At 45.5% G+C, this 14,260-nt stretch overlaps 1 protein-coding gene across 3 annotated transcripts in view; it reads left to right on the top strand.

Annotated features, from left to right (window-relative positions):
• The window catches only part of COL14A1 (collagen type XIV alpha 1 chain), a 189,534-nt gene that overhangs the window by 29,667 nt on the left and 145,607 nt on the right, over window positions 1–14,260 (top strand). For all 3 annotated transcript variants that reach the window (XM_061605762.1, XM_061605771.1, XM_061605753.1), the window contains exon 6: window positions 1,465–1,584. In XM_061605762.1, coding sequence (XP_061461746.1) covers window positions 1,465–1,584 — 120 coding nt within the window. The remainder of the gene's footprint in view (window positions 1–1,464; window positions 1,585–14,260) is intronic.

Below are 14,260 nucleotides of genomic sequence, written 5' to 3' on the forward strand. Positions count from 1 at the left end.
AATGTCAAGAACCATTTTTCTTCATTACAGCTTGGGAAAAAGACAGAAGTCATTCAGGACTTTCATTTGCACCCTCATGAGAGGAGATGGGGGAAGCGCCAGCTGATTCTGTCCCTTCTGCTACATCCTTGTCTCCTGGCCCCGCCACCTTCCAAACATTGAATGTTGGAAGACAGCAGTGGGAGCCTGCGCTAAGCTTGTACAGGGGTGCGGAACCTCCAGGCCATTTTATCTGGCCCTTGGGACTCTGCTTCACACCTTGAATGTTTTTGCCTGGCTGGAGTGTGTCCTTGCACTCTGATCATGCCTTTGCTTGCCTGGATGGAGGACAGAGAGATGCGTGCATGAGCTTGTGCAGAAACTAGCCTACTGTGCAAAGCTGATATTTACATTTTTGCTCTGCCCATTTTTCGCTCTGGCCTTAACACCACTGGCATATGGCCCCTGGAAGGTTGTCCAGAAGCAGTGCGGCCCTCGCTGGCTGGAGCCGATGGGGGTTGTAGTCCAAAACATCTGGAGGGCACCAGGTTGGCGAAAGCTGCTCTGGACCTTTCTTCCTGGGGGGGGGGTCCATCTAACCACTTTCCTGTTTGCATTTAGGAACATAGAGAATGCGAGCTTTTCCCCATGTGCTTGTCAGAGTCCTCTGAAGCTGGCAGTAGCAGCAGCAGCAGGAGAACCAGAGATAATTTTTTAATGTAATGTCCCCCGGCCCCTGTAGCATCTCACATAGTCCATCACCGTGGCTTTGTATAAAATTGTGTGACTGTTTTAAGCAGCTTTGGGGGGGGGCTTCTAAATCACAAGGCACAGTATGGATATTTGGCGCCCTGGGCTCCTACTGGGAGGAAGGGTGGGATATAAATTTAATAAATAAATAAAATAAATATTTAAACTAGATAAATTACTAAGACCCTCTTATTTATTTATTTATAAATTAATTAGATTCTAAAATGTGGAAAATGAAATACAGGGCCTTCAGGATTGGGTGATCTGACACCCTTATAAGTTTTCTTGCACACTGTGGTTCATTCTGCTCTTTTATATTTTTGCTGGCAAACTGCTTACTTTGCTGCTTTTAAATATCTGTTTTATGCTATTATTGCTACATGCTGCTTTGGATTGAATATAAATCAGGAGTGGGGAACCTTTGGCCCTCCAGATGTTGATGAACTACAACTCCCATTAGCCCTCGCAAGTGTGGCCAGCTGCCGGGGATTATGAGATGTTGTGGTTCAACAACATCTGCCGAGCCAAAGGTTTCCCACAGAAGATAGAAACAACATACCTATGTTGGCGACAACAGAAGAAGGCATTAAAACATGGCTGAAATGTAATGCAAACTGTTTCACATGGCAAAATATGACAGTGCCACCCAAAGAAGCCCATTTTATGACTGGGGATGGAGAATTTATTATATTTCTATGTTCCCATGATTTAAACCAATTTCATCCACCTTTGCAGTTAAAGATCTTGAGAAAAAGAAGGAACCTCCAGGAAAACCCAAGGCCAAGGATGTAGGTACATTGAAACCTGCCGTTCCAACGAAGGAACCTGAAAGTACATCATTTCCAGAAGTAGAAGGTCAGAGTTTATGGGGAGGGAAATGTAACACTGTGATGTTTTCAGCATTTGCCAATACAGCCCACATGGCAGTTGGGAGGGGATACTGTTCAAGCAAACATTTTCGTTTCATTTTGTTCCTGAAGTCCATCGATTACTCACATCAGTGACTTTTCAGTGTATTGTTAATTATTGTAAGAAGTGCAAGCCACGCGCCAGTAACTATAAACGCTATGGGTTCAGTTTCAGTGCTCTGCACACCATTTAAAGCAGCAAACTTAGCAGCAAGATTCATAAAATGTGAGCTGAGTTGTTTTTCAATGAACACTCCTGCCGCCCACAAGGCACCCCCTTCTTTTGGTAGTGTTTTCAGAGAGGTGCGCAAATAGGGGTGAGTGTGTTTTTATTGTTATTATCTTATTATCTTGGGGGGGGGAACGGGTTGGGAAGGAAGTTGTTCAAGTGTTACCAAGACAACCAGGTGATGCTTCCCTGCTCCCTATGCTGTGTGATGGGGGTGATCAATGAAGCCATTGTAGCATGGTGTGGGAAGGCAGAGAACGTCCTCACTAGGGAAGTGTTTCTGCCCAGAGTGAATAGTGCATTGCTTCATTTGCCCTCAATAAATCTGTTTGCCTACATCAGAGGTAGCCAATGTGGTGCCCTCTAGATGTTGTTGAATTAAAACTCCCATCGGACTCTGCCAGTGTAACCAATAAGCAAGGCTGATGGGAGTTATAATCCAGCCACATCTGGAGGGCACCTCATTGGGTACCCTGGGCTACGTGATATCCCTAACTGGCTCAGATCACACAGTGAGGGAGAAGAAAATGGTGTCAGGAGAACAGCATGCCTAAAGCATGTTTGGGATTTTGGAAAGGCATTAAGTTTTCATACTGAAAACCTTTGCGGGAATGAAATGAAATATTAAAATTAAATTATTTGTTTTGTTGTTGGTAGATTATTCTAAAAAAATAAATAGGCATGGCATTTTTAGGCTCAATTTTTCAAAAAGAAATCACTAATTTTGTGTGTGTGTTTGTGTGGTGTTGCCACAAGAAATCAAGAACAGGTTGACAGGTGTGAACCAAATTTGGTATGTGGTAGTCTTGTTGCACAAGGAAGAACTGATTTGTTTCCCATTGGAAAGTCACAACTGGAAGTGGAAAAACTGGGTTTTATTAGGGTAATTTTTGGGTGCATATATCTGTAATTAATGCTCTTCGTATACAAGATAGACCTCCAAACAATGGTGTAAATTTTGCAGAAAAACACCCAAAGGCAACTTGCCAAAAAGCCTGTATTCTGAACACTGTGTAGCAGGAATGAGAGTCTTATTGTTCAAACATTTCTGTATAAGGAAATCAAGCGGTGCCTACTCCAGTATGTAATAGAGAAGCATGATTATGTTCCATACAAAGCTATAATATGATAAAATACACAGGTTGTTTTGGTATGGTGGTGTAATGTTTGCATCGGTATGTCGTAATACACAATAATACTTTCTGGTTTTCCAAAAATAAAATAGAATCCAGTCATTGGCTTAATGTGCATGTTAAGGAAAGCCATTGTCAGAACTAAACCATGGTTTACTGTGAATAAGCAGCTGGTGCATGCTTTACCTTGCATGTGTTTTGGGAGAAAAAAACCACGAGGCTTGGCTTAGTGTTATGTGCGAGCCAGTGTTTGTGGTTTGTTTCTCTCCAAATAAACTATAAGCACTAAGCCAAGAACAAACCTTAGCTTCTGCTTGTGGTGTCTTTGGAGAGAAACAAACCATCAGTGCTGGTTGGCAAATAACACTAAGTCAAGCCTCATGTTCTTTTATCCTGACAGCAGGCAGGGTGGAGCGGGAATGATTGAGCAAGGTTCACCCACCCAGCACCCTGTTCACATATGGTAAGCCAGGGAATGGGACACCTGTGGACCTCTAGATGTTGTTGGTCTGCACCTCCTACCATCCCTGAGCCTTGCCCATGCTGGCTGGGGCTGATCGGAGCTGGGATTTCAACAACGTCTGTGTGGTCATGGATTCCACACCCCTGCGTTCAGCTACAGTGTATTTCTGACTGTGGCTTACCGTAATGCGGAAACAGTGCCAGAGTATTCCCTAGGGAAATCTTGATGCTAAGTCATTGCTCACAGTACTTTTAAATGTAAAGTTATTTTAACCTGTTTAAAAGTAAGCTTGGAAGATCAAAAAGTATAAGCTTTCTGGGCAAATAGAACATGCAGTGGTTTAATGCATCATAAATGCTATATTATAAGTACTTTATCCCCCACGGATCTATGCAATTTATGGCTGCTTGCCCTGCACGCCCTCCAAAAATGGCAAACATTTCACCAGCAAAAAAATAAGTTGCTTTGACAACTTGCTTAAATTGCTCACAGGAAAGGAATCTGACAATGGGAAGAGGATTAATTCAGTACCATGCTTAAAGATGCGTTGACTTAGCTCGGGATTGACAAAACAGCCTAGACCTGATCAGTGTGCCTTGCTCACAGGTAGCCTAGCAAACCCCAATATTTAAATTGAGTTAGAAGCACTTATAAGGTGATCAGCGGGCATCCCTGGCTATTTCTTTTTTCATGCTTTCTTGCAGCAGCTGGAGAGTGCAGTGCTTGCTGGGCTTGTTCAACACTTTTGAGTAAAAAGCCCCTGGAAATGGCAGTAAGTTGTATGTATATGGGGGCAGCCATACTTTTCTACATAGAATTACCCAGGAAGGGGTGGCACATCATAATGTACTTCTGTTTCACGGGCTTTTTACTCAAAAGTTTTGAACAAGAGTGGTAAACAGGAACAGTTTAAAAGCAAGAAAAAAGAACCAGGGAAGCCCTTGGACTTTCTTATTACAAAAAATCCATACGCATTAAGTTGGAGTGAGCCATGCTTTGAAAGGTTCGTAGGCATGCAAACTAATCCGTATGTCTGCATTTAAATCTGAGCAAGGTCCAACAGATCTGGACGGGGGACGCTCATTCCAAATTGTGGAATGAACCAAAATCCTCTCCATCCCTAGACTTGGCCAATAAGGTTAGGATGTTGGATTGCCCATTAAGATGAAACCTGCAGTACTTGGATTACAATTCTGTGATTGATTGATTGATTGATTGATGAGATTTGTTAGATGCCCATCTGGCAGAGGTTAATCTGCCACTCTGGGGGACTTACAACCAAACACAAGTACATTTCATATAAACATAATCAAAATCCTAAAAATTAAAAATTAAAAGCTGAAACATTTAAATCCCCCAAGATCTGCAATCTGCCAGCCTAAATTTGAGTTTAACCCCCCCAAGAACTGCAATCTGCCACCCTAATCCCCTTCCCACACCTGGGTAAAGAGCCAGGTCTTCAAGGTCCGCCGAAAGCATAGCAGGGAGGGGGCCTGACGGAGGTCAGTTGGCAACAAATTCCAAAGCGTAGGAGCCACGATCGAAAAGGCTCTAGACCTTGTCCTCACCAACCTTGCCTCTTTTACTGGAGGTATAAGAAGTGAGCCATTCAAGGACGATCTTGTAAGCCGGCACCCCTGGTGCGAATGAAGGCGACTCTTTAAATAGAGTGGACCGGCCTCATGAAGAGCCTTATAAGTTAAAGCCAGGCTCTTAAATTTGGCCCGCGCAACCACAGGTAGCCAGTGCAATTCCTTAAGGACTGGGGTGATATGGTCACGGCGGCGACTGCCCTTAATAAGGCGAGCCGCCGCATTCTGCACTAGCTGCAGCTTACGAACCGTAGTCCAGGGAAGACCAACATATAAGGCATTACAATAATCCAGCCGGGATAAGACCAGAGCATGTACTACTTTGGGAAGCAAGTAGCTAGGGAGGTAAGGGCGTATCCTTCGGACAAGATGTAGTTGATAAAGCGCCGCCCGACTGACAGCCGTTACCTGCACCTCCATAGATAGCTGGGAGTCAAGAATGACCTCCAAACTCCGGACTTGATCTCTTAGGGGCAATAATACCCCGTTGAGCATCAAATCAGTAACCCCCAATTTCTCTTTATCACCCACCAACAGGACCTCAGTTTTATGAGGATTCAGTCTGAGCTTACTCCTGCTCATCCAATCCCTCACCGACTCCAGACACTTAGACAGCATTTCTATTGCCGCTGGTGGGGAAGATTTAAATGAGAGGAAGATCTGGGTATCGTCTGCGTATTGGTGGAATTGCAGCCCGAATCTCCTAATGACATCTCCCAGTGGCCTGATATAAACATTGAATAACATTGGGGAGAGGATAGAGCCCTGTGGTACCCCAGATGTGAGAGGCCAGGGCTCCAAAACCTCATCCCTCAGTACCACTCTCTGGTATCTCCCAGAGAGGAAGGAGCGGAACCACCATAGAACGGTGCCGCCAATCCCTAACCTCTCTAGGCAATCCAGCAAGATGCCGTGGTCGACAGTGTCAAAGGCCGCCGAGAGATCCAGGAGAACAAGGCGGGTATATTCCCCTCTATCCAGTGCCCTTCTCATATCGTCCACCAGGGCTACTAACTCTGTTTCTGTCCCATGTCTGGGTCTAAACCCTGATTGAAATGGGTCAAGGTAGTTCACTTCCTCTAAGTACGTTTGGAGTTATTATTATTATTATTATCTTTATTTATACCCCGCATTTTTCCAAAACTGGAACTCATGGCGGCTTCCAGATAAAAAATACAAATAATTAAAAACATACAAAGTCTACATTAAAATAAGATTAAACTATTTCCAATATTAAAACCATACACACATATAGCTAAAAAAGTTCAAACTAGTTTAAAAATGATATAATAGACATTAGCAATGCAGCACCCTTCACTCCCTATCCTTAGCCTTCAATTCCAAAGGCTTGTTGGAATAGGAAGGTCTTTGCTTGTCGGCGGAAGGACTGCAAAGAGGGGGTCATTCTTACCTCCCTAGGAAGGGAATTCCAAAGCCTAGGGGCAGCCACCGAGAAGGCCCTCTCACACGTCCCCACTAGTCGTACTTGAGAAGATGAGGGTATTGAGAGAAGGGCCTCTCCTGAGGATCTCAGGGCCCGGGCAGGCTCATACAGGGAGATACGGTCTGATAAATAGCCTGGACCTAAGCCAGGGCTTTATAGGTCAACACCAGCACTTTGAATTGTGTCCGGAAACAGACTGGCAACCGGTGGAGCTTTTTTAACGGGGGGGGGTAGTACGGTCCCTGTAACCAGCCCCCGTTAGCATTCTGGCTGCAGCATGTTGTACCAACTGAAGTTTCCGAACAGTCTTCAGAGGCAGCCCCACGTAGAGCGCGTTACAGTAATCTAAACGGGATGTAACTAAGGCGTGTGTCACCGTGGCCAGATCAGACAGCTCAAGGAACGGGCGCAGTTGGTGCACTAATCTTAATTGTGCAAAAGCACTCCTGGCCACTGCAGAAACCTGGGACTCCAAATTTAACGCTGAGTCCAGGAGCACACCCAAACTGCGAACCTGCGTCTTCAGGGGGAGTGTAACCCCATCCAGCACAGGCTGTATCCTTATTCCCTGATTCGCCTTACGACTGACCAGGAGCATCTCTGTCTTGTCTGGATTAAGCTTCAATTTGTTCACCCTCATCCAGTCCACCACTGACGCCAGACACTGGTTTAAAACCAAGGCAGCTTCCTTGGAATTAGGTGGAAAGGAGACATAGAGTTGGGTGTCATCAGCATACTGATGGCACCCAACCCCAAACCCCCGGACAACCTCTCCCAGCGGTTTCATGTAGATGTTAAATAGCATAGGGGATAAAACTGAGCCCTGAGGGACCCCACAGGTCAATGGCCAAGGGGTTGAACAGGAATCCCCCAGCACCACTTTCTGGGTTCGTCCCTCCAGGAAGGAATGGAACCACTGCAAAACAGTGCCCCTAAGTCCCATCCCAGCAAGGCAGCCCAGAAGAATACCATGGTCGATGGTATCAAAAGCCGCTGAGAGGTCCAGCAGAACCAACAGGGATACACTCCCCCTGTCCAGTTCTCTGCGTAGGTCGTCCACCAAGGTGACCAAAGCCGTCTCCGTCCCATAACCAGGCCTGAAACCAGATTGAAATGGATCCAGATAATCTGTAATCCAAGAATCCCTGGAGCTGGGATGCCACCACATGCTCTATTACCTTACCCAAAAATGGAATATTGGACACTGGCCGGTAATTATCCATTATGGAGGGGTCCAGGGAGGGCTTTTTTAACAAAGGCCTTACAACTGCCTCCTTTAGGCAACCTGGAACTCTGCCTTGGTGTAAGGAGGCATTAACCACTCCCCTCACCCACTCAGCCAGTCCCTCTCTGGCACTTTTTATAAGCCAGGAAGGGCAAGGGTCTAGCAGACATGTGGTGGCTCTCACCTCTCCAAGGATCTTGTCCACATCCTCGGGCTGTACAAATTGAAAAGAATCCATCATTATTGGACAGACAGGAGCTAAAGTTACATCCCCTGAGACTGTATCAATTATAGCGTCTAAGTCGGAACGAATCTGAGCAACTTTATCTGCAAAGTGCTGTGCAAACTCTTGACAGCGGGCTGTTGAGTGATCTATATTACCCTCTCGGGGGCCAGAATGTAAAAGACCCCTGACCACTCGAAACAGCTCCACTGGACGGCTCCCAGCAGATGCAATGGTGGCAGAAAAGAATGATTTCTTTGCTGCCCGCACTGCCACGGAGTAGGCCTTCAAGGAGGCTGTAGCCCGTGTTCGGTCAGACTCGCTCCGAGTCTTCCGCCAATGTCGCTCTAGTCTCCATCTCATTCGTTTCATCACCGCCAGCTCCTTGGTAAACCAAGGGGCTGGTTTGGCTCCACTTCGTGAGAGGGGATGCTCAGGAGTGATCATGTCCACTGCCCTGGCCATTTCCCCATTCCAGAGGTCAACCACAGCTTCGACAGAATCACCTGCCGAGGTGGCAGGAAAATCCCCAAGAGCCATCAGGAAACCATCCAGATCCATCAGCCTCCTGGGGCAGACCATCCTAATCGGTCCCCCACCCCTGCAGAGGTTCCGAGTCCCAGTGAGTCTAAACCCCAGCAGGTAGTGATCTGTCCATGACAAAGGAACTACAGAAAGTTCCTGCACACCAAGATCACCATCATCCCCCTCCACACAGAAAACAAGGTCCAGGGTGTGGCCAGCAACGTGAGTGGGGCCAGATACTACTTGGGACAGACCCATGGTTGTCATGGAGGCCATGAAGTCCTGAGCCACTCCCGACAGGGCGGCCTCGGCATGGATGTTGAAGTCCCCCAGCACCACAAGCCGAGGGGACTCCAACATCAGCCCCGAGACCACCCTGGCTAGCTCAGGAAGGGAGACTGTTGAGCAGCGGGGTGGGCGGTACACCAACAGAATCCCTAATCTGTCCCGACCACCCAACTTCAAATACACACACTCACACCCTGGACACTGTGGGGTAGGGCACCTGGTCAGGGAGATAGTGTCCCGATAGACCACTGCAACTCCACCTCCCCGCCCCCCAGGTCTTGCCTGCTGCTGCACAGAGAAACCTGGTGGGCAAAGCTGAGAGAGATTAACTCCCCCAGCTTCATCCAACCAGGTCTCAGTAATACAAGCCAGGTCGGCATGCTCATCCAGGATCAAGTCCTGAATGGCCGTTGTTTTACCATTCAACGACCTGGCATTCACAAGCAGCAATTTCAGCCCGGGGGGAATGTCACCACGGCTATCCAGGCTATTTAAACAGGGAGACAGTTTGGGGGCAACCAGCACTCTGTTGCATACCCCTCTCCCCTGATAACATAACTGCCTCCCTACTCCGTATCTCCCTCTGCCCTCTACAACACTAATGGTAGCCCCCTGGATCCCCCTCCCTCCCCTCTTGTAGTGAAGACACATCCTACCGCTATAAGACAGACAAAAGCGTTGTTCTTGAGCAAACACACTACTAGCAAGTCAGTATAAACACATAGAAAACTGCTGGAGTGGGTCACCAAAACTGCTGAGTCAGGGCCTAGCTCTTAACCCTGAGTCAGGCCTTAGTCATAGTCCTACAAAAGCAGGGAATCCCAGAGGCGAGGTTCGCCACTACCCGCTTGACCAATTTACCCAGGAATGGCAGATTTGAGACTGGGTGGAAGTTGTTTAAATCCAAGGGGTCTAAGGAGGCCTTTTTCAAAGTTGGAATTATTACCGCCTCCTTGAAGGCAGATGGCAGATGACCTTCATCAAGGGATGCATTAACCACTGCCCTGATCCCCTCGCCCAGTTTGTCTCTGCAGCTCACAATGAGCCACGCTGGGCTGGGGTCAAGAATACAAGAAGTTGGTCTCAGCACAGACAAGGTCTTGGCTACTCACCCATCCCCCTCTGATGTGTACACCAGTATGCAAATATGACTTGAAACCCAGTGGGGGAAAATGACCTTGCTGCATCTTAAGCCTCTAATGTGTACATGCCTTTAGCATACCTTTGAATGAATACTATATGCTGGGGACAGAGAGGGGAAAGTAATCATCTTTATTAATTAAGAGTATATATGCCACCATTCAGTAATAACATATTAAGGTCTACTTACAAATAAAAAACACACAGAATAGAGTACATAACGAAACAGCAATGAAATTGTTCATCCTGATGAATGTTCAGAGACACTGGAAAAAGAATGATGAAGAAGGTGGACTTTGACCCTGTCGAGCAAGTAAGGGATGGGATCCATTGGCCGGTGCTGGTTAGAAAGCATTCTGTCGACCTAACAGGCTGGCATCAATTCGAGTTTGTTTTGTATCCGCTAGCCGCTGCCTTTACTGATCCGTGTGGGGTTTTTTTCACTCAGGAAAAAAATGATATAAATATCGATATTTTTAAAGGAAATATGTTATGTTACAGTTTATTTCTATGCCGCCTTTTGGCCAAAAAGGCCCTTAAGGTGGCTCACAAAAAATAAACACAAATGCAAAATACACATCAGAAAAGAACAATATTGTTTACAACAATTTAAATAACAAAATATTAATATTATTAAGAAAGCAACAGCAACACCTTTCAATAACAATACAATAACAATATGCACTTTCCTAATGTTTTGACGATGTCTACTAGTTCTTACACCAATGCGTTGACATCAAAGCCACTGGGTGTTTGCCGCTGGGGTGTCCTGCTGGCACTGCACTGGCCAGTCCTGGTGCAGGAAAGGGAACAGGAGCAACCCAGCCTTTGCCAACATAGACGGCGTCCACGGCAAAATAGTACTTCCGCTTGGTCACAGGGATAAAGTGATCAATGTTCTGGCCCACAATCTCCTTGCCCTGGCTGGCCAGGCTGCTCCTGTGGGCCACTGCAAAGGTGGAGATGACGGGCTTGGAGAAGAATAAATATGGGCATACTTCTCACGCTGAAATCAGTGTGAATTTGAAATCCTAGCTTTAGCTGGTCTTTTTCTAGGTCTTACTGTTTATACTTATGATGACTTTTCACACTCACTTTGCTCCCATTCCATGGCACTCCTTAGGAGCAAACGTTGCACAAGAAATTACTCCAGTTCCTTTAAAAATATCAATACTTTGAAAGAAATATTGATATTTTGAAGGAAATATTGATAAGGTATTCTTAAAATCGATCTTTTAGAGGCAGATTTTTTTAAAAAAACACATAGTTAGCTGTGGAAATAAGCTACATTAAAATCCGATTCTCAACAAGAATAGGGAAATTAGTGGAAAATGCGGTACCAAATCTGAATTGGGTGACATTCTAGCACATCCCTACAAGCAAGTCAGTCCTGATCTGAAAGCAAATGCTTATTTTACTAGTGAATGATATTGGCTCTGTGGCAATGTAATAACAGTTTATAAGGTGTTCAGTCATCAAAGAGTCACTGTTCTGCTTGTTTCCATTCTCAATCTTTCCTGGGCAGGCACTTTGAAGTTTCAAATTGCTTCTCTTCACTATACACTTGGACGGTTTTAAGCCGAATGGCTCATTTTCCCTGTATCGTCCCTTGGCCAGGATCAATTCCTCTTTTTAAACAAGAGAGAACAGGATTGCAACTTCTTTCACTAAGCCCTGATCTTGCTGGAACTGTTCCTATGGCCATTCTCCTGGTATAAGACCAATAAGACCAAAGGGCTAACAGGCTGTGTGCTCTTGCCGTTTCTTTGTACATGTGGCATGCAGCTCTGAAATGCTTTTTTCTGCCTCTCCTCTGACAAGCCCTACATGTTCTCTTGCATCTGGTTACCTTGTCACAGTTTTCCCAACAGAGTTGCTCCAATACTTTTGGTGGAACAAGACTTAACTTGACAGAGAGCTGCAGGGGCTTTGGGGTGTCACTTTCACTTAAAAGGTTGTACACCTTCCAATTTTTTGAAGACGTAAAAATATTTTAGGGGGAAAAAAGCTTTAGTGAAAACAGCAGCATTGACTTGAGTATCAATGTGAGACTTAAGATGTTCTTTGGGTTAAGGAAATATACATCTATATTGCCCCGATACTATTATGCAGACACAGAACAAGTTTCTCAATAAACGTGGGTGTATTTATAGATGTTTCTTTTCCACATGCAGGCTGTGGAAAAAACTGTGTGATGTAGAGCATGGATGGAGAACCTGTGGCTCTCCAGATATTGTTAGGCTCTAACTCCCATCATCCCTGACTATTGATAGTGATGGGAGCTGGAGCCCAACAACATCTGGAGAGCAGAGTGAAGGCACACACAACATTTGTAGAATAGTGAAAATGCTGTCACTAATGCTCATTTGCAATGTACCCATTCCTAGTGGTAAATTTTAATCGCAAAACGATAGGTGCTGCTGAGGAATAGTCATACTTGCCCCCCAAATAGTGTTCTTCAACCTTGGTCCCCAGATGTTGTTGGACTACAATTGCCATCATCCCCAGCCAGCTTAGCCAATGATCAAAGATGATGGGAGTTGTAGTCTAGCAACATATGGGGAGCCAATGTAAGCCGAAAATAAGGGAAGGGCTCCCAAAGAGATGCCTCTGTCCACAGGCACAGGAAAACAAAATATGGCTACCATAAGAACATAAGAAGAGCCTGCTGGATCAGGCCAGTGGCCCATCTAGTCCAGCATCCTGTTCTCACAGTAGCCAACCAGGTGCCTGGGGGAAGCCCGCAAGCAGGACCCGAGTGCAAGAACACTTTCCCCTCCTGAGGCTTCCGACAACTGGTTTTCAGAAGCATGCTGCCTCTGACTAGGGTGGCAGAGCACAGCCATCACGGCTAGTAGCCATTGATAGCCCTGTCCTCCATGAATTTGTCTAATTTTCTTTTAAAGCCATCCAAGCTGGTGGCCATTACTGCATCTTGTGGGAGCAAATTCCATAGTTTAACTATGCGCTGAGTAAAGAAGTACTTCCTTTTGTCTGTCCTGAATCTTCCAACATTCAGCTTCTTTGAATGTCCACGAGTTCTTGTATTATGAGAGAGGGAGAAGAACTTTTCTCTATCCACTTTCTCAGTGCCATGCATAATTTTATACACTTCTATCATGTCTCCTCTGACCCGCCTTTTCTCTAAACTAAAAAGCCCCAAATGCTGCAACCTTTCCTCGTAAGGGAGTCACTCCATCCCCTTGATCATTCTGGTTGCCCTCTTCTGAACCTTTTCCAACTCTATAATATCCTTTTTGAGATGAGGCGACCAGAACTGTACAAAGTATTCCAAATGTGGCCGCACCATAGATTTATACAACAGCATTATGATATTGGCTGTTTTATTTTCAATACCTTTCCTAATTATCGTTAGCATGGAATTTGCCTTTTTCACAGCTGGCGCACACTGGGTCGATATTTTCATCGTGCTGTCCACTACAACCCTGAGGTCTCTCTCCTGGTCGGTCACCGCCAGTTCAGACCCCATGAGCGTATATGTGGAATTCAGATTTTTTGCTCCAATATGCATAATTTTACACTTGTTTATATTGAATTGCATTTGCCATTTTTCCGCCCATTCACTCAGTTTGGAGAGGTCTTTTTGGAGCTCTTCGCAATCCCTTTTTGTTTTAACAACCCTGAACAATTTAGTGTCGTCAGCAAACTTGGCCACTTCACTGCTCACTCCTAATTCTTGATCATTAATGAACAAGTTGAAAAGTACAGGTCCCAATACCGATCCTTGAGGGACTCCACTTTCTACAGCCCTCCATTGGGAGAACTGTCCATTTATTCCTACTCTCTGCTTTCTGCTTCTTAACAAATTCCTTATCCACAAGAGGACCTCTCCTCTTATTCGATGACTGCTAAGCTTCCTCAGAAGCCTTTGGTGAGGTACCTTGTCAAAGGCTTTTTGAAAGTCTAAGTACACTATGTCCACTGGATCACCTCTATCTATATGCTTGTTGACACTCTCAAAGAATTCTAATAGGTTACTGAGACAGGACTTTCCCTTGCAGAAGCCATGCTGGCTCTGCTTCAGCAAGGCTTGTTCTTCTATGTGCTTAGTTAATCTAGCTTTAATAATACTTTCTACCAGTTTTCCAGGGACAGAAGTTAAGCTAACTGGCCTGTAATTTCCGGGATCCCCTCTGGATCCCTTTTTGAAGATTGGCGTTACATTTGCCACTTTCCAGTCCTCAGGCACGGAGGAGGACCCGAGGGACAAGTTACATGTTTTAGTTAGCAGATCAGCAATTTCACATTTGAGTTCTTTGAGAACTCTCGGGTGGATGCCATCCGGGCCCGGTGATTTGTCAGTTTTTATATTTATTGTCCAATAAGCCTAGAACTTCCTC

Source organism: Rhineura floridana, chromosome 1 (assembly GCF_030035675.1).
Source record: "Rhineura floridana isolate rRhiFlo1 chromosome 1, rRhiFlo1.hap2, whole genome shotgun sequence".
Taxonomy (NCBI): domain Eukaryota; kingdom Metazoa; phylum Chordata; class Lepidosauria; order Squamata; family Rhineuridae; genus Rhineura; species Rhineura floridana.